The sequence below is a fragment of the Patella vulgata genome, chromosome 4 (genome assembly GCF_932274485.2).
Source record: "Patella vulgata chromosome 4, xgPatVulg1.2, whole genome shotgun sequence".
In the NCBI taxonomy this organism is placed as follows: domain Eukaryota; kingdom Metazoa; phylum Mollusca; class Gastropoda; family Patellidae; genus Patella; species Patella vulgata.
The window spans coordinates 57,160,222-57,184,635 of NC_065882.2; the positions used below are offsets into that span (position 1 = coordinate 57,160,222).

Consider the following 24,414-nt stretch of genomic DNA (forward strand, 5'->3'; position numbering starts at 1 on the left):
GCTACTGAACGTATTGTTTGTCGGGTCTCGAAACCTACACTTTCACTGGTCTTTCTCTCTCTCACTCTCTCTCTGAAACTAACTTGGATTCAAACAAACCCGATGAAACAGTTCTCGTTGACGGTTGATAAAGAGTTAAGCTCGACTGCCTTAAAGGAAACGAGCTAGAATTCAAGCCCCGTATCGGGAGCTAGTAAACCCCCCTCGGTTTTAGCAGCATAAAACCATCAAATATGGCAATTTGTGATAATATACGTTTCATATTTTGTAAACTTTATAGTGTGAAAGTTGTGTTGACTTATGTGATATTGTTTAGTTCCTTGTTACAAGTGATGGATTGTTTGAAACGGAGACCTAGGAATTTACCTACATACCCTTGTACATCGATGGGAATTCAGTGGATTCGACATCCGGATAATTGTGCTAAATATTATATATGCGGGTATGGAAAACCCCATTTATTACCACCGTGTCCCCTTGCTTATGTGTGGTCAACAAAATACACGAACTGTGTGCCGTCCAAATCACGTTGGGATGATTGTGACTTAGACTCTACGACAACCCCCAAAACAGTGCGTCGGAGAATGCCACATTTTATAACTAGGAAACGTTTTACTACCTCTACACGCGCTACAACTGCGACTACGTTCACAACAACGACGCCGCGGCCGTCAACAACGACTACGCCACGGCCGTCAACAACGACTACGCCACGGCCGTCAACAACCACTACGCCACGGCCTTCAACAACTACTACGCCGCGCCCGACCACAACAACGACAACCCCTACCACTACTACTATAACGACAACACCCACGACTACCAAAACATCAACGACTACAACACCTCGACCAACTACTACAAAAGCGTCTACTACAACATTGATCACGACTACTGCAGCGTCTACAACAGTTAGTGATCCTACCACAGCGTTACAGACAATGTTTCCAACAAATCATGATATTCCGGAATATCCATGGACACCATCGTTTTGGAAAAAACACACCTTTTATCCGACGTATGGAATTACCCGACGATTCGAACACACGAGTCAAAGATATGTGCAACTCAGTACCACAGAGCCGCCCCCAACGACAATGTTTTGGCCTAGCCCACAACCAGCAACACCAAGACGACCAATTATTATAGAATCTACGTTTAAGCCACCGGATGAATATAAGACTTCGATACGACCCCCAATTAAATATAATCCAGGTAGGTTCTGTATACTTCCCCAGCAGATTTTACTGGGGATATATCCTCTTATGGATATAATTTTTTTTTGGGGTTTTTTTTTTTTTTCCAACAAATACTTTTAAAAATTCGTTTTCTTAAAAATACATTGAGAGGCTTATAATGAAATACTGAACCGTGTAACACAATAACACGGTGGAATGAAAGAAATTGAAATGATTAGTACAACATATAGTTTATCAGACATACGCCTAGTCCTTTCAAGAACTGTGGTCGAGAGTCACATCGTTTTCCATTCTTTTCAAACTCCCATGTAAATCACATGCATTGAGATTTTTTTTATGCGATTCCAGTATCATTCACAGGTTTTTGTGTCGAGGAGCTTTAATTTTTGTCGATTAACATAACTCCGCAATTCATCCTCTTCAAAATGCAATTGACCGCATTAGGTTACTCTTTAGAACTGAAGTTCCTGGGAGGGGCGGGGGGGAATTGGCTCATAAGAATGTGCAGAAGGAACTACTGACTGGCATACACATAAATTAATTTAAAAGTCAATTAAACGTTTCATCTGTAAGTAGCACGCACAAAAAAACTCTAATTCAGTTTATTTTCAAACAGTTCAATATCCCAATCCGACAAACACAATCAGTTCATTTATAAAGAATTCAAACCCAACATGTAAAAAATAGTTTGACATAAATAGACTTCAAAAGGAACAAGAACTCGATAACGTAAATTACAAGGTGAGAAAAAAGATAGAATGGCCATCGATTTTAAAGGTATACATTAAACAATGCTGTTAAAAGATAAGTCTGCCAGTATTTTTGTCATTGTAAATAAAGGCCAATTCAAACAATCTGATGAGCAAAACCTTGTTAACGCTAACATTGAGAACCGGGGCATTTCTTTTTGGATGTACTGTTTATAATGGAACCATTTAATTAAGAGAGTTGTTTATTCGTGACAAAAGATGGTCAAAATCTTCTGGTTTAAAAAATAAATAATTTGTTAAAATTGAAAATGACAGAAGTTTTATATAATTGTTTATTAAATAAAAACAAATGAAATATGAGCTTACGCGACAGAATTATTATATTTTGTTAAGCACCGAAAATACGCGCCATGAAGGACCATGCCATGATATTATCTATACAGTTATTATATACAAATAAAAATGAAAAAGAAGCAATTGTCGGAGAACCTTGTTCTCAAGTATGTTTCGTATAAAGTATCTCTGTGTTCTTAGTACCATAGATCACAGATATTATAGAGATGTTTTGCATAGCATCATTAATCATTCTTTAGTCAATTTAGTCTATGTTTTAAAGTCAGTTTTTAAAGATCTAAGTATAAAAACTGGGATTATTTTTTTTTTAGAATGGATTATACATATTCGCCCAAAATAACCCCCCAGTCACAAATTCGTACGGGTTTCCTCAAAGCTCTAAATGATTTACATTGATATACACTTTACGTTACTTATTTTGAATTTAATCCTACGGTGACCTATTTTCTCTTGTTTGCTTAGGAATTGGAAACATTGAAATACACAACAAAAAAAAGAGAAAAAAACATGGCCCAAATATGGCATATAATATTCAAGTCACGTTTAGGTCAATATCACAACTTGTTCAGTAATGAAAAAAACTAAATACTCCTTAAAAACTGCAAAAAAAAAAAAAAAAAAATTGTATAAAGAATTTGCACATCCAAAACTAAGAATTTACGTTCCATAAATTAAGGCGAATAGTATTGAGCCCTTTCCCATTTTTAAATTAACATCAATTTTCATGTCAAAGAATCATTGCAAGTGGCGGTGTTATGTTAAGAATAAACCGGTTACAGCAAAATCATTTTAAATATAAACAATATCAGACTGCAAGTTTCGTACACTTCAGCGAACCACGCCACGAATAAAGATGCTATCTAAACGCAATTTCATAAACATGATATATTTAGTTTGAAAACGACAGAAAATAACAAAAAATGCGCTGCTTTCCTCAGTTTTTACCAAAATCAGTTAAGTTTATGCTTCATGTTTATATAATAAATTATAAACCAGTTTACATGACAATATTGAATAGTATCAAACAATATTTCTTGTTATAGATCATTGATAGCAATATATAAAACCCTCCGGTAGCTATTGACTTATATTGAGGGATTTTGGTAACCATGGATAAAAACTATCTGGCAAACACATCATTGATGAGCATGAGCAGAAATGGAACGTCCAGTTGTTTTTGTATTTCTATTAAACCACAGAATGCACATTGCATAAGAACTGGTTATCGAAGATGTGAATAGATATATGACGGCATTTTATGTAATGTTTTCGTGTTTACTGATTCTAATAATGTGTAGCAGATAATACTTAGCCACACCCTTAAGGCATATATATTCTTTTTGAAACCGTGGGAATGTTTTACTAAAGATTAAAATATAACATTTCATAAAGCATACTTGAGAAAATTGTCTAAACGATTTAAAATGGATCGTTTTTTTGTCTGTCGTGGTCTTTACCATGCTTTTAATCCAGATAATCTATATTTTCAAAAGATTTAGCGCGATATATATCCAATGAATGAATGACGTAAATACTTATACATGTGATAGAATTACATACATCAAAGGTGATATACAACTTGGCATACCGCGAATGTCTTATATTTAAAAGATAAATTTCTGCTAGTTTGTTTCACAGCATCTTGGATGATTTCACAGACCCCTTTAGTAATAGAGAATCCCCACATTACCAACAAAGATAGAATATGTCTTAAAAGTTAATCATTGCTTACTCCCACTTTCAAATAAAGCACAGAAAAGAGTGTCAAAACATAACGCAAGAATAAAGAAAACAAATCCCACTTTCCACCTGTAAGGAAATGTAAATGTCCAATGAAGACGGTTCATTTATTTTCATTTTAAAAACAAAACAATTATAGTTTTTAAATTTGACAATCTCATTGTATATATACATAGCAAGTTCCAATTGTGAAGAAAAACTACAACATGAAAGATGATGTGTGTAACATGTTTTCATAAGGTCGACAGATCCAACATTAAATGTTGTCTGAAAATGTAGTTCTAATGATTTTTAATGGATGTTTTGAGAGGTTTTAGTAAATGGATCAATGAAACAATTTACTCCATTGTATTTTTCGTTTGTTTGTTATAGTTCTCCGCTTTTGAAACTGGTGGAAAACAATCAATTATAGTTTTCACCGATATAACCAAAATGCAACTGGTTGCCAGATCTTAATAATCATTTTAATTTTTATCCAAAAAAAAAAATACTTTGAAATATTCAAATTAACCATTTATTTATAAATCGAATATTGATAAGACATTTCTTCCCACCATCGCTTCACACCATGTTGACAATATAATATTACTTAAAAAAAAAACAATATTAAAACACTTTACGTTGGTAAATATATCGTGTAACCAAAGTCAGTGTTGTCCAAAGTCTTTTATATTACAAAAAAGAAAAGAAGAAAACAAAAATCATTTTATGAATTGATTCTAATTGTGGGAGGTTTGTACACATTTCATTTTGAAATCTCTTTTAAAAGAAATTTCTAATCGTTGCACTCGGCATGCAATATTCTCTATTTAATGTTAAAGATACATTGTCCCGAAGGTATTTATCGGGTGGTCATTTCCAATAAAAGTATGGCAAATTTGGTATATATGGAAAGTGTAGACGTTCAATCTTACTAGAAAAATACTGGATTACCCGAAAATCACGCGCGGGGCAAGCACTGGGAAAAAATGCCAGTGTATCACTAACTGTCAACCCTGTTGTCTGCCAGCTTATTGTGTGCTAGCTTGACTGAAGGAGCGGTTGTTATCAGATGATCAAATGGTCGGCGGTTTGGGGAACATTGGGGGTGTCAGCATACAAAAGACTCTGAAATTTAAACGGCATAAAGTGAAGTTGACAGAAAATAATTAAGAATTTACTTAGACCTCAATATTATGTATGGTAAATGTACAGTACGTAATGAAAAATACATTCTGAAACATGAACCCCCCTTCAATGAAATTAGGTGAGAAACATGACTTAAACAACAGTTTATTTATAGCTTTGGGTATCTCCCCGCGAATACAAAGTTTTCAGAGGGATTTAAAACAAATTTTTGATATATTAATTAGTTTGAATATGTTTTTAGTTCAAATATATTATCAAATCATATAGTTCGTACGAAGGAAGGTATTTTTATCATTAATAAACAAACTCTCTTAAATGTTTTATACAACATGAAAGCATAAATGACAAGGGTAGACTAATCCTTTGTTTGAAATACATATTTAGAGTCACATGCTTAGTTACAACTTTTGAATAGGGTTTTGAAGAAATATGGCAGTCATATGAACTTTGTAATGGAAACATAAACAACTTTTTGTTGTTGTTAAGAAAGAACAAATATTTATTCATGGTTTTGGAAATAACCATGCATGGTTGCTAAGATACAGTATCATCTCTTGTACTCTGCATTTGCGGTTTAGAAACTAGTTGATATATTTCACATCTTAAAATGTATAAAACCATAATTTGTCAAATCAGTAATCGTGAGAGAGAGAGAGAGAAATGGGGTTTATCGTCCACTCGACACAAACTAGGTCATTTCGGGACTAACACATGGTTCAGTTTTATTTCAATAATTCGCTTGTGCGTAGGGGTCTATAGCAGTGGGAGGAAACCGGAGGACCGGGAGAAAACCCACTAGGTTGGACATGAGGCGACCCTACTCACGTACAACCGGGGAATCGAAACCCCGTCAGTTGACTCAGTGACCGACCGTATGATACAGCGCGCGCGTGCTAACCAGTCGGCCATCCAACCCCCCAATCAGTAATCGTAACCAAAGCTCACTTTTTTAAATTCATTTTTCTAATGATATCCCTCCAGCAACGAGGCCCTAATGTGCTTCTTGACCCATCCGTAGCACGGATTGTTTCATTACATATTCTTCTGTTTGAATTTGTCAACTCTTATAGACAATGCAGGATAATCATTATTATGGTATGCAACTGTGAAAATCTGAGCGGAGATGTTTTTTTTGTATGAATTTTTAATCAACAGAATAGGGACCAAGCGAAGGGCACGCAATGGCGCGTTTTGTCTCATGTTTAATTGTTTTTGCACTCCCTTGAGATTTTGCGCCACCTCGCTAATAGAAAACATCATGTGGTTTCAATAAGGTGCCACTGCTATTGGCAGATTTTGATCTCCATTACTTCATAATCATACTGCTAAACAGTATCAAATATATACAGTGACTCAGATATTCTGTACCCCTCCTAACGATATAACTATTGAGTTTTTGTGCTCCCACAGGAAATTGTTCTTCATGCAAAATTAGCAGTCACATCGCGGTAAATCCGCCATTGAATAGGTGTATTATGAACAGGCCCGTAACTAGGGGGGCGTCGCCCCGCCCCCCCTGCAAAAAGTTTCGCCCCCCCCTCCCCTGTGAAAATTTTTTCGACCATAAATAAAATAGATATACCCTCAACAAACATGTATTATCAAAGACCATGTCCAGTGAAGTAACTTCTTGACTTCAGTGGACTTACCAATCTTTTCAAACACATTTGAATTATTGTAAAAAAAAATATGAACATGATAATAATGATTATGGACATGAAAACCCCCCAGATTAAACATGAATATACAGTGCTTAAGTATCGCTAACAATAACTGGATATTTACGATGAGGCAAAATATATCGTATCAGTTGGGATTTGCAGTTTAACGTTGTAAGTTAGTCTTAGAGTTACGACGCAATGTAAAATACCCACGTACAAACAACTGATTTTAGTAACAATCCAAGATCAAGTAAACATGGTTTAGCGGGTCAAAATCATTTACCTTCTGCGACCAACTTCAAACCCTTGTTAATATAGTTGCACAAACATTTGTGACCTTGTATAAACCTGGACAACAATCCTGTTTAACGAAGGGAAACTCGGATATCGTATTGTAAAAGGGAATATGGTTGTAGTTTCATCGAATAAAGAGATGAGATGTTAACTGGAAACAGATTATATGACGATATAATATCAAGTCAAGGAAATTGTCCCAACTAGATGTATGTTAGGACGTTTGCATCGACCAAAATGGCCCCAAGTGGTTGCTTTGGCTATGTATAAACATTTTGCATGGATGGCAGACGTATATCGTCCTAGCCCCTGTCAGCCAAAAGATCTCGGTTCCTTTCGATATAATCATGGATTATTGCCCCCGATTATACGAAAAAATCTTGTTTTTTGCGTATGGTCCGTCTAGAGGTCACAATTTTTAACCGATTTCAAAATCCGTTTAAATGTATCACTTTTACACCACAATGACGGTTGAGTTCGAATTTTGTGAAAATCGGATCGAAACTACCGGACAAAATAGCCACTCCCCGTACACAAATAGTATAAAAGTATGTAACACCAAGGTTGTTGACCCTCCAGAGGTCACAAGTTTTATCCTATTTTGATGAAACTTGAAATTTATAACCCAACAACCTCGTAGACTTTCGATGTTCGCGCTTATCGGACAGTAACCTCCTGGATTATTACTCCTGATTGTACGTAAAATCGCTTTTTTTTAGCTTGTTCTCTGTCCATCACTTGCAAAATGTGGGCGTATCTTGCATGACAACCGCGTGTTCCCCATACGAACACAATACGAAGTAAAAAAGAATCTGCCCGATTGGCTTAGCAAGACAACACGACAATGTGAAGCCCTCTCAATACCCTTGTGAAGGGCAAAATGAACACACGAATTCAACACGAAAATGAACCTTCGTAAGGTTCTTCGGCAAATGTTTGGCATGCCAAAGATTTTGCCAACGCTCATGAAGTTGCTGCAGGAGCTTGAAAAACTTCGCAGCAGGTCATAAGAAGGCTTAAGATACCCTCACGAATGGCACGATGTTTTTACGATCAGTGTCACAATCATTTTATCGTGTGACTATCTAGTGTCAATTTTGAGAGATTGTGACGCCCGATAAAGCATCTTCCTGAGTCAGTCTTAAACAAATATACAGAGCCACTGTGTGTTCTTCGTGACTGTGTCCTGTGGGTATAAACTACATCTTCGTATTACCTTCGTGTGTGGTTCGAGTGCCATCGTGTGACTTTATATAGGCATCGTATTTGCTTCGGCTGTTGATTGTTTTTGACCATGTTCGGGGCCATCATCGCGCGAAATTCAACATTCCATATTCGTATGGCCATCTGGTGTCAACTTCGGGACAGTGTGACACCAGCATTACTACAGATGGTACCCGAAACCTTTATATTCGTAGAGTACTCGTGTACTGATTTTTAAGTGTCCACTGTGTCTTAAATAACAACATGAATAATGGTTGAAATGGATAAAAATTGAATTCTAATTCGTGATTTTGATTTCGAATAATGGATAATACTGAGTTAGAGGTTTGGCTCCTTTAACAAATAAACTACATGTACTGACCGAAAATGGTGATTCAGCATGTTGTTCAACTGATTACTGACTGACATCTGAATACATTTTCTATCTTGTCCGTTATATTTTAGAAAATGTTGAAGGTAAAATCTCTTTTAATCCTTAGAAAAAGAACATGTTATTTTCTAATGCTCAAGGATCAGTATTAGAGCTGCAAAGATATTCAGACGTTACAAGACGTCGATAATAGAAAATAATTCCAAGAATAACAGAAAGCGCCAGCATTTCAAAAGCTGCCTTGTTATAAAAATAAAGACTCTGTTGTGTGGGAATTCTCGGTTTGGTTCAACTACACCCAGCCATCTTTTTTATTTATGTAACACGAATCTTAGAGGTTATTCGCAAAATATTAAAACCACATGATGGTTAGATGTACATGAATGCCAAAGACAGTTATGCAAGTGTGTTGGTGTTTGCATGTAAGGCCGTGGCAAGGTCAAAGGGTATAACAATTGTGTGAAAATTGTCAGCAAATCCGCGAAATGTAGAACCATAAGTTGGTCAGGTTTTTTTTAGATTAAATTCAAATCAACAGACACCATTTGCTAACCATGTTAAATATGCAGACATTGAAACCCTTTACAATGTATATGAACGGATCAAGGGGATTCACTCTGTTTACATTTAAAATCAATACGTGGAGGCTTTTTTTTCTGTCGACCATTGTTGACATATTTGCATCTGCTGAGAGCTGGGTTTCCCTTCCAAGTTTTGTCCCTGCCAGATTGTTTCCGCCAATGCGACACATTGTCTCTTGCGTCTTGATGAGCCTTGACCAAACATCATTATTGCGGAACTTGGAACTTGCTATTTTTGTTATTTATTTTCAAATTGTACTGGATGCTAGATATTTTTTTTATAAATGACATTAAGATATTACAAGAAAAGTATTGTTTTCCAAAAATACGACAATTTCTGTAAAACCCCGGGTGATTTGTTCCTGCACAGATGTTTTGAGGCATTAAAGTGTTCCGATTCTCAAAACAAAAGCAAAAATTGGATTGGAACAAATACAACGATGTTCTTTTATAATAAGTAAACAGCTAAACATAACCTATTTTATTTTTTAAAATATTCTATCCAGTCGTTGGGCTTCCGTATGGGTTTTGAATTTCTATGCAGTGTGAACAAATATATTGTTTCTTGTCGCTTACAACAAGAAATAATGTTTTTAATGGAGAGAAATTGCGCTTCGTTCAACAAAAAAACCCCCAACAACACAGGGCCAAATACTGAACCCCGTGGGACATTGTATCATTTAACATCTGTGTATGAATAAGTAAGCGAATAGCTTGTTCACAGTATTGAGTCTTATATTTCGTTTTATATAAGCGACAATAAACAATGCATTTGTTCACACTCCTTAGAAATTCAAAACCCATACTAATTAATTGAAAAAATGTTGGAATGGAGTTCAAAAGCTGTAGATATTAAATGGTAAAACAATTATGCATTGTCCACGATCCGGTGGAAACAAGAGTAGTTGTGCTTTTGGAGAGGTGAGAATGATATTACGTTTATGGTACGACCAGACCAATCTATTAACGAAGGTCCAATATAATACCCTGGGAATATGTTATGATACTATTATATTCACTAATTTTCTGATATTATATTATCCAGGATACTAAGTTATCTTCTGATACAAAATTATATTCCAGTTATCTTCTCACTAATACTGTAATAGGTTCTAATACATTATCCTCTGTTATTGTTACTATGCTATCTTCTGATACTATGTTATTTTCTGATACTATGTTATCTTCCGATACTATTTTTACTGTGTTATTTTATGTTACTCTGTTATCTTCTGATATTATGTTGTTTTCTGATACTCTATTATTTTCTGTTACATGTTATCTTCTGATACAATATTATCTTCTGTTACTATGTTATTTTCTGTCACTATGTTATCTTCTAATACTTTATCGTTTGGCACTATTTCATCTTCGGATACTCTATTACTGGATATTTTGTGATACTGGTCCAATATCTTCTGATGCCAAATGATCTTGTGATGCTAAGTCTTCTAGGTTACTTTACAACATTAAGTTATCTTCTGATACTCAATATATATTGATACTAATTGGACATTGTATTAGTGATAAACCAACAAGGAGACTGATTTATTTTTCTTTTTTTCATTACATTCTTCTCACCTAGCAAATTAAACAAATTAAACCAACACAGCAACAATAATGTACTCAATTTTTTTAACACTTTTGTGTTAGCACAAGATCATCGTTTAGGAAAACTACCGATATCTATTTGTTACATGTAAGCACATCGCATCTACTTGTTAACCCTGTCTAATCTATTCTTAGCTGCCATTAACAGGGTTTTTTGTGTTGCTATTTGCCAAAATCAGTATATCGGAAGAGATTATGCAAAGCCATGTTTAGAGATAAGATACACAGTGTCATAATCCACTTGTAAACTTCGTGATTAACCGGTTGCTCATCAAGACACGAGACAGCTTGACCCTAAACTCCTGCAAAATTTAAACTTGTTTTTAGAGAATTTCGATATGTGGTGACGAAAAACGACCAACTTAGTATCGTTCTAATATTGTCTCCACATTGCGTATATGTGTAGTTTGTGGTTTCACTAATACTTATGAAATCGGGTTGTTTTTGTAAATTTCAACAATAGCACTTTAAAGTAAAAGCTGGGCACCTTGATGTTTAATGCCTCATTCCTATGCCAAGGGATTTTAGAAACGATTAATCCAAACGATTATCAATGCAGTGACAGATATAATAGCTTGTTGTACTCTTGTAAATAGGGTATGAGTGAGTTTTCTTGCTTCGCTTTGTAAGCTAACTCTTGAAACACCCTGGTTCACAATATAAACTATCTCGAATTATTCTTAAATCTGTTCTAGCTCCCGTTGGAATCCTCGTCTTGAAATATAAGTTAAGAATATACAAATATTATTAAGATTAAGACACGCGATATGTTTCCATTTTCAAGAATGCTTTCTCGCATATTATAGTTGACTACCAACTTTTGATAAAGTCACGCAAACTCATTGGTAAATTGCTCATTTCGTCTAAGATAATTATGTTCTAATAATTTAATTCGACATTTTTAATATTCTGATATAATATTTGATCTAAATTCATTTTATAAAAAAAAACGACCATGTGTAACTAATAATGTAAATAGATCTGCACCGTGCCAGTCGTGTACATGTAGATATGACCTTCCATCCTGTTGCACAGGACCCGCAACTTGGGGTTCGAAAATTAAATATCATATTACCTATTAAATCACCCAAGGCCTCGATAATAATAAAGTAAAACTTATCAGTAACAGTGCCGTTGACGTTATGGTATTCTGTTATAGGTGTATTTGTTATATAATTAAAACCAATTCGAATTGCGTCATGTCGCGGAGGTTGAATATCCCAAGGCCGGTGTCGAACTGCGGGTCTTATAGTAAACAGTTGGTATAACAGTGGTAAGCAAGATGAATGAATAGAGCGAACATTGGCATGTAAACCCGAACGACAATCGCTTAATTTGAAGCTAACTTTGAGAATTATTATTTTTCAGAATGTGGTGTTGCTGTATCGAAAATGATTGTTGGAGGTACACCATCCCATGGCGGACGATGGCCATGGGTAGCTTCCCTCAGATTAACTTGGGCTAACAGACACGTTTGTGGAGGAACACTGGTCCATCCACAATGGGTTGTCACAGCCGCTCATTGTGTATTTGGGTAATATATCTATGTTCAGTTCTTGTCAGATTGGCAAAATATTGTCAGTTAATTAAACTAATTATTCAAATGTTGTTTTATGATATTGCGTGATAGATTGTTACTGTGTTTTTAAAAACATTTACAAGTAGACGTGTTCTGAAAATTATATACACGTAGTGTCATTTTGATTACATAACCCTATAAACAAAAGAGAATTAAGCCAGAACCGAATCAAATATTGGAGGGTGGTAGGACCGTGCGAGCTATGACATTCGGCGTCTATGATTTGTATAATTAAGGTCCATAGTGTTGGATACTGTATCGTTATTACGTTAAGTGAGACAAAATTATTCATACCTGTGTTGACCATCTTGACAAACTGGTTTTTACCAGATGCACTTTACTTGGCGAATACTTAGCGAAGATAGCTTAGCTCTTTCCGAAAAAAAGGAATATTAAGTTAATAGCTAACAAAGTGCCCACTTTAACCCACCACCCATTAGGCCATAATGTACAAACGATTCGCAAATAAAGCAGTCCTTATTAAACTCGACTCAAAATTCCAGGTTAGCACAATGTATTGCACCGTTTACTATAGCCAAACGTTTACAAAGAAGGTTATATATAAATGAAATGAAATGAAAAATTCTAATTTTACTATTAACGAGTTTAATGCTGATCCATGATTATTATATATTTTTAGATCTCAGTTTGAAAAAGCTTCTGATTGGAGGGCTATATTAGGAGAGACACACGCTGGTAATGCCGGAGCTCAGATGCAGAGGGAAGTTGATTTAATTGTCCGGGTAGGTCGCCGTTCAGTTGCATATCTTCGGTGGATTTTTCTCTGGGCTGATCGAGAAGTTTAGTTGCATATTCTTTGGTTGAAATAACTATCTAATATCTGTACCAGTATTTTGTGAAGGATGGTGATTTGTTTAGGGTGACAAGAGTCTAAGTGTGTCTAATCCCCAACTGATGGTTCTGGTCTATCAATATATTAATAATCTATCCATCGTATATCTAAATCTTTCGATTAGGAGACAGCGCCTAGATTAGCCTTTTCCATGTGACCCTTCCATCTAAACAACCATCACTCGAGAAATACATCTACAAGGTTTCATTAAGGCGTTTAAATTCAATCCTGTATGATACCCCGGTCTATCCCATCCAAGGGCGCCTGAACGGCGGGACAATGGGTGGAAATGCCCCAATTGCCCCGCTGCCCTTACTTTTTTGCTGACTCTTTCAAAATGTTTTGGAACACCAGTAATGATATTGTGTGATCATCTTTCTCGTTTCAACTCTTCACCGATTTTAACAATTGATATGTGTGTGTCGTATTTTGAAAAAGATTCCCGTTTATGCAGTCTCGCAACTTCACTTGAATCAATTTGATTTAGCATCAGTCACCACAGCAACATAATATACTAAATTTGGAGAAGAAGTCCAAATTGCACGAAAATGTTGAATTTGCCACATCATTCGGCTCAAGGTTCAACAGAAGCAATCAAATATACCGAAAGAGTATGACATTAAATGCTTTGAGCTGTAAAGACTCAAAATTCGGTTAGTCACACTAGATCCTCATCTTGGATTATAATGTCTTGTTGGACATATAAAATACTATTCGGTAGTGTTTGGAACTTTTTAGATTACATTTAAATGTAATGACTAATTTCAGCACCCCGAGTTTGTAAACGGAGGTAATTACCCCAATGATATTGCTATGATGAGATTAGATAAAGCTGTTGATGTAGCAGGTCTGTATATCAGACATGCCTGTTTACCGGAAAGAGATGCCAATTTCCAACCAGAAGACTCGTGTTGGATTATGGGATGGGGTGAAACTAAAGGTACGTCAGTCTATTCGAGAGGTGAGGATTTTTCGTTATCTTTTGTACATGTAATTCGCCGAAGGCGACTTAGGAACAAAACCCCTGTACACAAGGCTCTGAAAGGAGTCGAGCCATTGATGTAGTTGTGATCTTTCCTTGTTAAAAGGACCAGTGTGTGGTATTGCAATAAAGACCGGTTAATATGATTTAGGGATAGGATCATGAATGCCCACAGACCCTTCGCAAATATGTGAATTTATGCCACGACATACACAGTTCTATATATAGTACAATGTTGTCTAATGGCTACTAGTGGTAGTCAAAAACTAAATTCGATGGACGATTTGTCCAAAAGTATGCAATAGTATGTACACTTGAAAAGGTGCAACCATGTATTACAAATCATTATATTTTAAAGATCAATAAGTATTTTTATACTCAAACATTTCAGCTGTTCGTCGGTCCTTCAACAATTGGGCTTGTGAATGCCATAGAGACTACAGTTGTTAACGGATTCTTTTTAAATTTGATGTGAAGCATCGTGGCCGTGAGAGGAAAAACCCTATCGATTGTGAACGTTTTGCATCCATTTGTACCAGATCGAGTTATGCCCCCTTTTCCTAAAACCTTGTGAACGAGAGAGGGGCTACAGTTTTCGAAGGGTTCATTTCAATTTTGGTCATGAGAGGACGAATCCTAGTGATTTTCAACGTTCTGCGACTTTCCGTTCCGGAGTTATCTCACCATTACCTAAAATATCGTGAACGCGATAGAGACTATAGCTTTTGACGGAATCTTTTCAAAATTGGTGGGAAGCATTTGGGTCATGAGTGGATGAACTCTATTGATTTTCGTTCTAGAGTTATCCCCCGCGCATTGCCGAAAATCTTGTGGACTCGATAGAGGCTGTGAGTTTTAATGGATTTTTGTAAAATTTGATGGGACGCGTTAGGGTCACGTGAGGATGAACCCTATCGATATTCAATGTTCTCGATTGTCCATTCCCGGAGTCATCAAATTTGCTATCAGCGTCCAAGGTTTCCTTTCGGATATAATAATATATTTCATTCAGCAATTAGGTCATAGACTCATAGATACAAAGATGACACATTTACACATATTCAAAAACAAACATATTTACATTAATATCAGGCCCGACTGGGGGGGGGGGCACAAGTACTCTTTTCTCTGGGTTATTGCTTGCAAGTAATTATGCCGTTAGATACAACGAGGTCGGTTTTTAACATAGAAGTGAGACTTCTAGGACGTAGACTTTCAGAAGAAAACCCTGCTATGCTCTATACTGATCCCTATGTAAAAAGATTCCCAGTTGCGAGAACCCCATCTCACTTTCGTTGTATCTAAGACAACTTGGGTAATTAAAAAAAACATTATGGGATAGAGTTTTTCTCACGCTCTTTCCCTGTGTCCCTTATCTATCAAATAATTCACTGCTATCAGTTATGACCAGTTAAAACACGCCCACATTTTCCGAGAAATGTATGGGGGAGAGGTAAAATCGATATGGCTCATCGTCTCATTCAAGATCTTTTGATCCTTAACATATTTGTTAAGTTTCATCAGAATGTGACAACAATTGTATCCTCTCTGGAGGGCCTAAAAATTCATATATATTCCACATTTTGCGTAAAAAAACAGGGTCTATAGCTCTAGATTGTAAGGTCTGATGCGTACCAAAGTCGAACTCATCCAAGAACTTGTAATGCTTAACTCATAGTTTAAGTTTCATCTCATGAATCTGACAAAAATTGTTGCGTCAGGAAGGTCCACAAACTTCATTCATATTTCACATTTTGCGTAAAAGGCTGGGGGCCAATCTACACCAACTTGTCTGCGATATCACTTCGGTGGCCTTAAATAAAGCTATTTCACACACGCACCAAAATTGAACTCATCTAAGAGCTAGTGATACTCGTTTTAAGTTCATCTAAATCGGATAAAAAGTCTGACCTCCAGATGGTCCACAACCTTGGCATTACATGCTTTTATACTATTTGCGTAAAGAGGAGTGGCCATTTGACGGAAAGTTTCGGTCCGAATTTTAGGAAATTAGGATTCAACCATACTGAAGTTGTAACGGTGATATATTTGAACGGTTTTGAAAATAAGATAAAAAATGGTGACCTCTAGAGGGTCCATAAGCTAAAATCGTGATATTTCGTACAATCAGGGGTCATAATTCAGAAAGTTACGGTCCAATACGCGCAATTATCGAAAGAAACCCAGACCTTTGGGATATATCAAAATTGGATGAAAATTTGTACCTCTGGGTCTCCCACAACCCGGATATTCCATGTTTTTACGCGTAGCGGTCATTTTGTCGGGCGGTTTCGGTCCGAATTTCACGAAATTTGAACTCAGCAGTAATTTTAGTGTAACGGTGAAATGTTTGAACGGTTTTGACAATCAAATAACAACTGTGAGGTCTGTCGGTTATAGACATACATTGTCAGTTTCATCAAAATCGTATAAAAGATTGTCGACAACCTTGGACCCTTGCCTAAAGTCCTACGGTAGCAGTTTGATTTTTGTTGCCCATGTTATTCTATTCACAGAATCAAGTTTTCTTAGCATATTATAAACTTAGCATATTTTGAATATCTGGAAATTGCCAGTTGAATAAACTTGATCCAGTATTTAACACATGACGTCATGTAAAATACGGCAAGGTCATGTCGATTACACTCGCCCAATGCACCAGCTGTCGAGCTGGGTTTTTTTGTGAATTTGTAGAACATATTTACAATAATACAATTGCACAGATTCTATGTCTTTTCTATATTTCTTTCGGATAAGCTGCAGTTGAGACAAAGCTGCTTTGTGGGCGTATCTTTTATTGATGTTTATGTTAAATACCAGTTTCTTCAGAAATTTTACAGAGTAAACTTGCCTGTGTGATGATAATGACGGTGGGAAGGTGGAATTTGCTATGATTGTTAATGTGACGGACAAACACTAAATTCTAACGGGTGGATACTAAAATAACTAATACAATATTTCCTTGCTCTCTTGTATTTTCTCTATTAGTAAGTAATTATGCCTATTTATATATTGTAAGAAACACCCCCGAACTAGTAATGCTATATTTCTAAGATTTCGAATAGTTCGGTAGTGTTTCTTCGATGCCCGCGGTGCTGCCATTGGTATTAAAGGTAACCTATGTTTTAACCCAATCTCTATATAATCACTATTTAACCAATGGATGTATGTATATGTAGCTATAATAACGGGTAAGTAACTGCTGGGAGTTACGGAATATTTGGTTTGCAGGAAAATAACACGTTTAGCGGCGCTGTTGCTACTGGTGGTGGCGCTGTTCCTAAAACTTAAAGGCTACACTTTGAATTAAACAACAACCCTTGATCAACGCGAACCATGGCGCGGTTCGTAGAAAGCTCTATTTAGATTGAATAATGATACTTGACCCGCAAAAAACACGTTAACCTGTAACGAAGGCAGCTTATTAAAATACTGCTGAACAGAACAATGTCGGCCTCGACTTGACTAGCATTGAACTACTCTTCGCATACTAGCTTTATGGAAAGCAAATACATTAGAAAGCTACAGAAACTTTTTCCAAAGAAAGTAGTCGCGTACCATCGTTGCCAGGTTATATAATTAATATGGCAAGTGTGTATAAATGGCATCTAATGTGCCTTTGTATGCTCATGCATGACGAATTTCCCATGGAAGAAAGGTGAATGGTGGCGTGAATTAAAAATAACAGAATAGCTAAATCTACTAACCGCATGGATATGGTTGATGGATATTGTCGAAACTAAATATGGCTGATATGGACACTGGAGCGGCCGCTTTATATAGGATATCTCTATAGCATGCTGGATAATCGTCAACACACAAGGTAAAGCATCTCAACATTCGGACAGAAAACTGATATATCGATGGAACTATGATAAAGCGATCGTTGCCATCAGGTAAGACATTGTACGGTGTTGTTGGATTTCAGAGTTCCATGCTCAGGGCGTTCTTCAGGAACTCAAAGTAACAGTAAGGAAAAATAATGCCTGTGCTGCAAGATGGGGCTGGAAAAGAATTCTTAATTCACACATATGCGTAGGAAATGGCGACATAGGAGCATGTAATGTAAGCATAATTGTTTTTACTACTTTCGCTTTTTAATCAGATTTTTCTTTTCAGAAAATAAACCATACTATTTTTTATATACTTAAGTAACAAGGAACAGGAAAGATAAGCATCTTTATGGAATATCTTTCTATATTACATTTCCAACCTAATAAAATTATTCAGCGCATTTGACTTCCAATATCAAGGTATTTCACAAATGTGAATATGAGATACCCTACAAACCAGCTGCGATGTTATCGATTCTGTCCTTGTTGATGAACAATTCTTATATCATCTAAAGATGGTTATTCCTTCTTATTTCAGCATTTTTATATTCATGTTTTACTGAAACGTTTTATCGCAATCCTGCGCATGTAAACCCTAACTAAACCTCGCCAAGTTTCACTAATACATCTATGTTAAATATATTACTAGTGGTGTGCGGGGGGGGGGGGGGGGCAGAGGGCATCTATTTCAGGGGCAGGAGAAGGGGGGGGGGGGGTCAATCAAAGAGCGAAATTTATGTATTTTAAAATTTGAAATTATTGCTGTTAACCTGCCCTACTTTATTTATTTTATGTGTCTAGACATATTGGAGGGGAAGGGGCAGAGGGCATACACGTCAGTGGCGGGGGTGGGCGGGGGTGGGGTAGGGTGGGGGGGGGGGTAGTACAATCAAAGAGTGAAATTTATGGGGGGTTTTAATGTTTGAAATTATTGCTGTTAACTTGGTTGTACAACCCAACCCACCCTATGTCTTGACATATTAGCGGGGGAGGGGGATAGAAGGGCCAAATCAACGAGTGAAATTAAATTATGTTTTATTAAAATTTGAAATTATCGCCGCTAACTTATACATGCTGGCCTAATTTATTTTATCTGTTTTGACACATCTTACTTTCTCACATTTCTGAGTAGCCTACTACACCTTATACTGGAGTCTTGAGGCATCAATAAACCTCTGCACGCCACTGTATATTACATGGATCTTGCATGCTTGTTCAGATTAAAATGTTCATTTATACTTTTATGTTATATGATTGTTATGTTGTAATTTTGTTATTTAATTTAAAAAAAAGTAAGTATAAAACTTAACTCCTCTTTGTTGGGAGAACTGAAAGGTGTTCAAAATTTCATGTTGTAAATGGTGCTTTTTAAGTTATTTTTTATTTTATAAGAAAGGGCATGACACCTCACCACTGTCCCTTTTGTATTCAGGATTGTGAAATTTTAATTTGAAAAAAAAAACAATGTGCGAAAATATATTTTTTAAAAGAAGTACGAGCGAACTATATGGACCAGGAACCGAGCATGACGTCGTCTCGTCATATTAGAAATAGAAGTCCGCCAATCGATGCGCAATTGTCTAAGAAACAAGCATGTCCAACATACTTGAATTGTTGGAACCTTAGTTTTTTTTTTCTGGAAGAGCGTTGCCCCGAAGAAGAATAAACAACACGTAGATGAGTTCTTTGTATCAAAAACAGTTTTATCTTGGGAATTGGTGGTGTCATCACCTTCCTTATCTTGAAATAAGATCGGTTATGATATGAAAATGTGCTTTAGGTGTTTTTCGTCATCATTTTGTGTTAAAGATTGTGTTGTGCTTACACCTAGTCAACATCACAAGCGACGTCAAATAGTGGCTTGTTTTACCGTGGTTAATGTCATTTTGTGTAACGGCCGCACAATCCCTTGGGCACACCCTGAACCTAAGCTTAAATGAGCCTCTGCATGTAACAATAGCACACATTGGAGGAGTGTGGAATAATAAAGATGTTAATATTATGTATCATTAAGTTCCTGTTAAATCTTAAAATTTTACATATGGACCGACTTGGACTAGTCTTTAGAAATCTTGCTTATCACCTACAACATCAGAGGGAATTTATTTCTACTAAAGCTTATTATCGGCTTTGTTTATTATGACTTTATTTGAATTATCGTTATTAATACCATTATCGTATATCAAATTAGCCATACTAATAGAATATCAGAATACAAAATTCTGATTTGGAGATGGGGCTTTTAATAAATATGAATACATATCATAAAATTCTTATAATTGTCCAAGTCTATAGCATGAATTTTCATCGTTTTTTAGGGAGATTCTGGTGGACCGTTGGTTTGTTCTAGAAGAGGTTACTACTATTTAGTAGGTGTGACGTCATGGGGTGTCAGCGGTTGTCAGACCTCGGGATATCCCAGTGTGTTTACACGGACATCATTTTATCATGATTGGATGGAGGATATCATTCAAACCTATTCCAAAAGATGATGGAAATAGAAAGGACCCATAAACAAAGTGGTTTGGAGAAAGTGGAATATGTAATATGCGCATGCGTTGAGATCGCGATAAGAGTGGACGTATGTGAGAACAGTGTAAAAGGAACGTACATGATTCGAGTGAACATGTTTAATAATTTGATATAATATGAAGAGAATTCCAAGATAGCTGTGATTTTACTCTTTTTATAGGAGTAGTTGTAAATATTATTAGTAAGGGAAATAGCCAATAGTGATATTATCACCTCTTTTAGTGATATAGTGCTATTACATAATATGTAATCAGTATAAGTATTATTATTTTTTTTTAAAAAGTTAATTGACTGAAGGTGTTGCTATTATTATGAAAGCAGAATGATGTGCAAAATGTGTGCTGAAAGGGGTATACTCATTTGTTTTTTGGGTATTATTTTTGCAGACAATATTTAGGTGTTGGTCGTTTTCATAGGATTAGCAAATGGATGTATTTTTGACGTTGTAACTAGGCACACTGATCAGCAGTGAATATTCGCTAGGCCGCAACAATCACTGATAAGGATGACATCCGTGCGACTTAATGAGTCTCAAATATTAACTTATTTCCACTGACAAATTAAATTCTAAAACATTTTTTTGATGTATTAGAAAAATAAATACAGACGTTTGACGTATTTGTAGGTAAAAAATATTTCCAATTTAGTGTAAATGGGTATTAAAATGACTAAAAGACAGTATTCTGCCCGAAGCAGTAACGTCTTATGTAAATGATTGACGCCGCGTGCTGCGACGGCACTTGTTAAAGGCAGTCATCATTTACAGAGATATTAGAAGACTCGTAATTATCTGTGAAACAGATTGGTAACTAGGTTGTAGTTAATATCGAATGGTATCTGTGTTTGATCCTTGGGCGACAATTTAGAGTAAGAATTTGTGTCAATTCCCTGAAAGTTGAAAATTAAGGCGTTTATGTCTCGTGGATTGGCAGAGTTGTCTAATTTTTTTTAATAAAATCAAATTAATTTAAACCTCATCCCACCGCCAATATAAGTATAATTTAACGGAAAATTACGTCAAATTGAAAACAAACACCCAATGAATGCGTATTAAACTGTATTTTATTACAATACTATAAAGGATAATATTCCACCTAAAGGTGAAATGATACTATAGGTCTGGTATAGAAACTGTCTCGTTGCTAATTACAAGAATAAAAACTCCGTGATGTACCCTCGTTTCTTTGTGTGTGACTACGTGTTAATTGCGATTGTTTTTTGAACCTGTTAAAAAAATTGTCGTTGTTTGGTCAAGTGTTTAAATGAACGTTAGGTTAATAGATTTTCAAAGATCAAAGTGGTTGATTTAGCACCTTAGTTAGCCCATCCCTTGTACGTAAATAACAGTTTTGTATGGTAAGGTCAGGTATACTGCATAAGTATGTTTATTCAGATTACATCAAGTACATGATCTATGTACCTTCGTTTTATTTATGATTTTTTTAATACTATTTTAAGATTTTCTGGAAAAATGATGTATTTGAAACGTGTAGCAATACTGTTTAGAGCCTTACTTGCAAATAAAAAAAATGAAAATAGAATATTAATGTTCCAACATTTATATAAAAAAAAAAAAGAAAAATGTGTAATGTGCATTGCTACTGCGTTCATTTGCGACCAATAGATGATATATTAAACATACATTATGCAAAAGTTAAATCTGCCTATTATAGGTCCTTCTTTAGGCCTGGAATGTTATAAACTATTAATTAGACATTTATTAATATGACAAGACCATAATCAACTCTCGACATATTTTGATTTAATTTAAAAATGGGGAAGCGAGGCCAGGATAGTGGTTACAATTAATGCACACATCTTGTCAAACCTTCAAAGGCTAATATCTTCGATCGCAATAGAGTAATTTGAATGAAATTTTTAATATATTTATTTTGCATTATCCATTTTCGAACTATTATATAGCAAGAATGGCTAGCTCTTTATCTAAATCTTACATAATGTATCTTTAATTAATAATTATTTATTGTAACTGTACAAAAACAGTGCTGTATTAACGGAGACATGTAAAATATCCTTTATATATATAATTGTTTATGGATAGATGTAATATAATTGTTGAATAATGAATGTATATATTATCATAGTTGTTCCTGGTGAAATGTAGTATAATTTATATCGTATAAATTGTTGTTTTGTACAAAGTTCGTTTTTCTCAATTATCTATAGCATATATTCTTTCTACTAGAACTTTAATATTAGTTCGGTAAATATAATAAATGACCTAGAACAATTGCAACAGAGAGGTCCCTGAAGGTCTCCCAAACCAAAATCGCCCAAAATGAAATGATAGGTTTTCGAGTAATTAGCATAAATCCAATATGGTCGCCATTGGCACCTTAAAACTCCAATATCTCGGGAATGGCTGAGTTTGGGGTGTAAATGTATTACGGGTAGATAGGAAAAACAATGTCAGGTGACGTCCTTGTGACGTCACAAGTCTTACGACCAACAATTAGCATAAATCCAAATTAAAAAGATAGGTTTTCGAGTAATTAGCGTAAATCCAATATGGTCGCATTGGCACCTTAAAACTCCAATATTTCGTGAATGTGAGTTTATAGGGTGTAAATGCATTAGGGGTAGATATAAAAGTTGTACCAAAGAATCAAAAAGAGCATAACCCATGACGTCTCTGTGGCGTCATAACGTCATACGTCCAACAATTGGCATAAATCCAATATGGCTGCCATGGAACCCTAAAACTGCAATATATCGGGAATGATTTGAGTTCAGAGGATGTAAATGTATCGCGGGTAGATAGTAAAGTGTTATCAAAGAATCAGAAAAACATTGCCAAATTACGTCCATGTGACGTCCAATCATTAGTATAAATCCAATATGGCCGCCTTTGGAAACTAAAACTCTAATATCTTGGGAATGGTTGAGTTTAGAGCATGCAAATGTAATATGGGCAGACAATGTGAAAGAACGTAATTATTAAACGAAGAACCGGGACAATTCTTCGAGAATGTTATGATAATTCACGAAAGGGGGATTTGGAAACCGATTAGAAGAGATTATCAAAACAGCAGCCACACTAATCTGCAGCAAGATTATTAAACAAAATCCGTCACCCATCCAGAAAGGTATTATCTGGACCAGAAACAATAAAGTTTTTCAAATTGTTTACACTTTTTTTTACAAGAGTTGATCGTGGGTAAAAGCGGCGAGATCCCAAGCAATTTTAGACCTATTTCATTTAGCGTTCCCGATACAGAAACATCATATTTATGGGCCAGGACTTCTGATCGGTGCTTTGAATGCATACGGCTTCTGTATCTCTTATTTGAAATTAAAGCAGCAAAGCAAACCCAACTAACAACCGACAGACCTTCTGGAGACACATGGACATGATATAGAAGCTCCAGAACTAGACCCACCAAATTTGTTAACCAATTCACCCGACGCCAACTTACAGATTGAATATCATAGTCAACGATTCCCATGAACCTGAACCAATTGCATACTTGATACTACAGTCCCTGAAATCGTCAATGAAGAAGAATTGCTAGCAGAAGAATTGTACAGTCAATTATCTATAGCATATATTCTTTCTACTTGAACTTTAATATATATTATTATCACCAATACGACCGTCAAGAATATGTTAGCTAAAAATGCCATTAGCTAAAGGTATAAACAAGGGGTACAGTTGAGTATGAAACTCAGATGAGGGGTGCGAGCATGCATTTGTTTCATATAACTGTATATAATTTTTCATGCAGAAGAAGATCCCATGGGG

At 35.7% G+C, this 24,414-nt stretch overlaps 1 protein-coding gene across 2 annotated transcripts; it reads left to right on the plus strand.

Annotated features, from left to right (window-relative positions):
* On the plus strand, positions 1-22,793 carry LOC126817321 (transmembrane protease serine 9). Of its 2 annotated transcripts, none has more exons than XM_050544183.2 (6): positions 1-1,215; positions 12,241-12,406; positions 13,092-13,194; positions 14,073-14,265; positions 18,215-18,351; positions 20,438-22,793. In XM_050544183.2, the coding sequence occupies exons 1-6, from the start codon at positions 234-236 to the stop codon at positions 20,609-20,611; spliced, it is 1,755 nt and encodes a 584-aa protein (XP_050400140.1). In that variant the 5' UTR covers positions 1-233; the 3' UTR covers positions 20,612-22,793. The 2 variants fall into 2 exon arrangements, with proteins under 2 accessions (XP_050400140.1, XP_050400141.1); XM_050544184.2 differs by having other exon boundaries at positions 14,073-14,244.
* The last annotated feature ends 1,621 nt before the right edge of the window (positions 22,794-24,414 follow it).

Bases quoted from the DNA above. Each gene is read 5' to 3' on its own strand.
- LOC126817321 (XM_050544183.2), top strand. From the start codon at position 234: ATGGCAATTTGTGATAATATACGTTTCATATTTTGTAAACTTTATAGT. The intron at 1,216-12,240 runs GTAGGTTCTGTA...ATTATTTTTCAG, and splicing joins CCCAATTAAATATAATCCAG to AATGTGGTGTTGCTGTATCG. The intron at 13,195-14,072 runs GTAGGTCGCCGT...GACTAATTTCAG, and splicing joins AAGTTGATTTAATTGTCCGG to CACCCCGAGTTTGTAAACGG.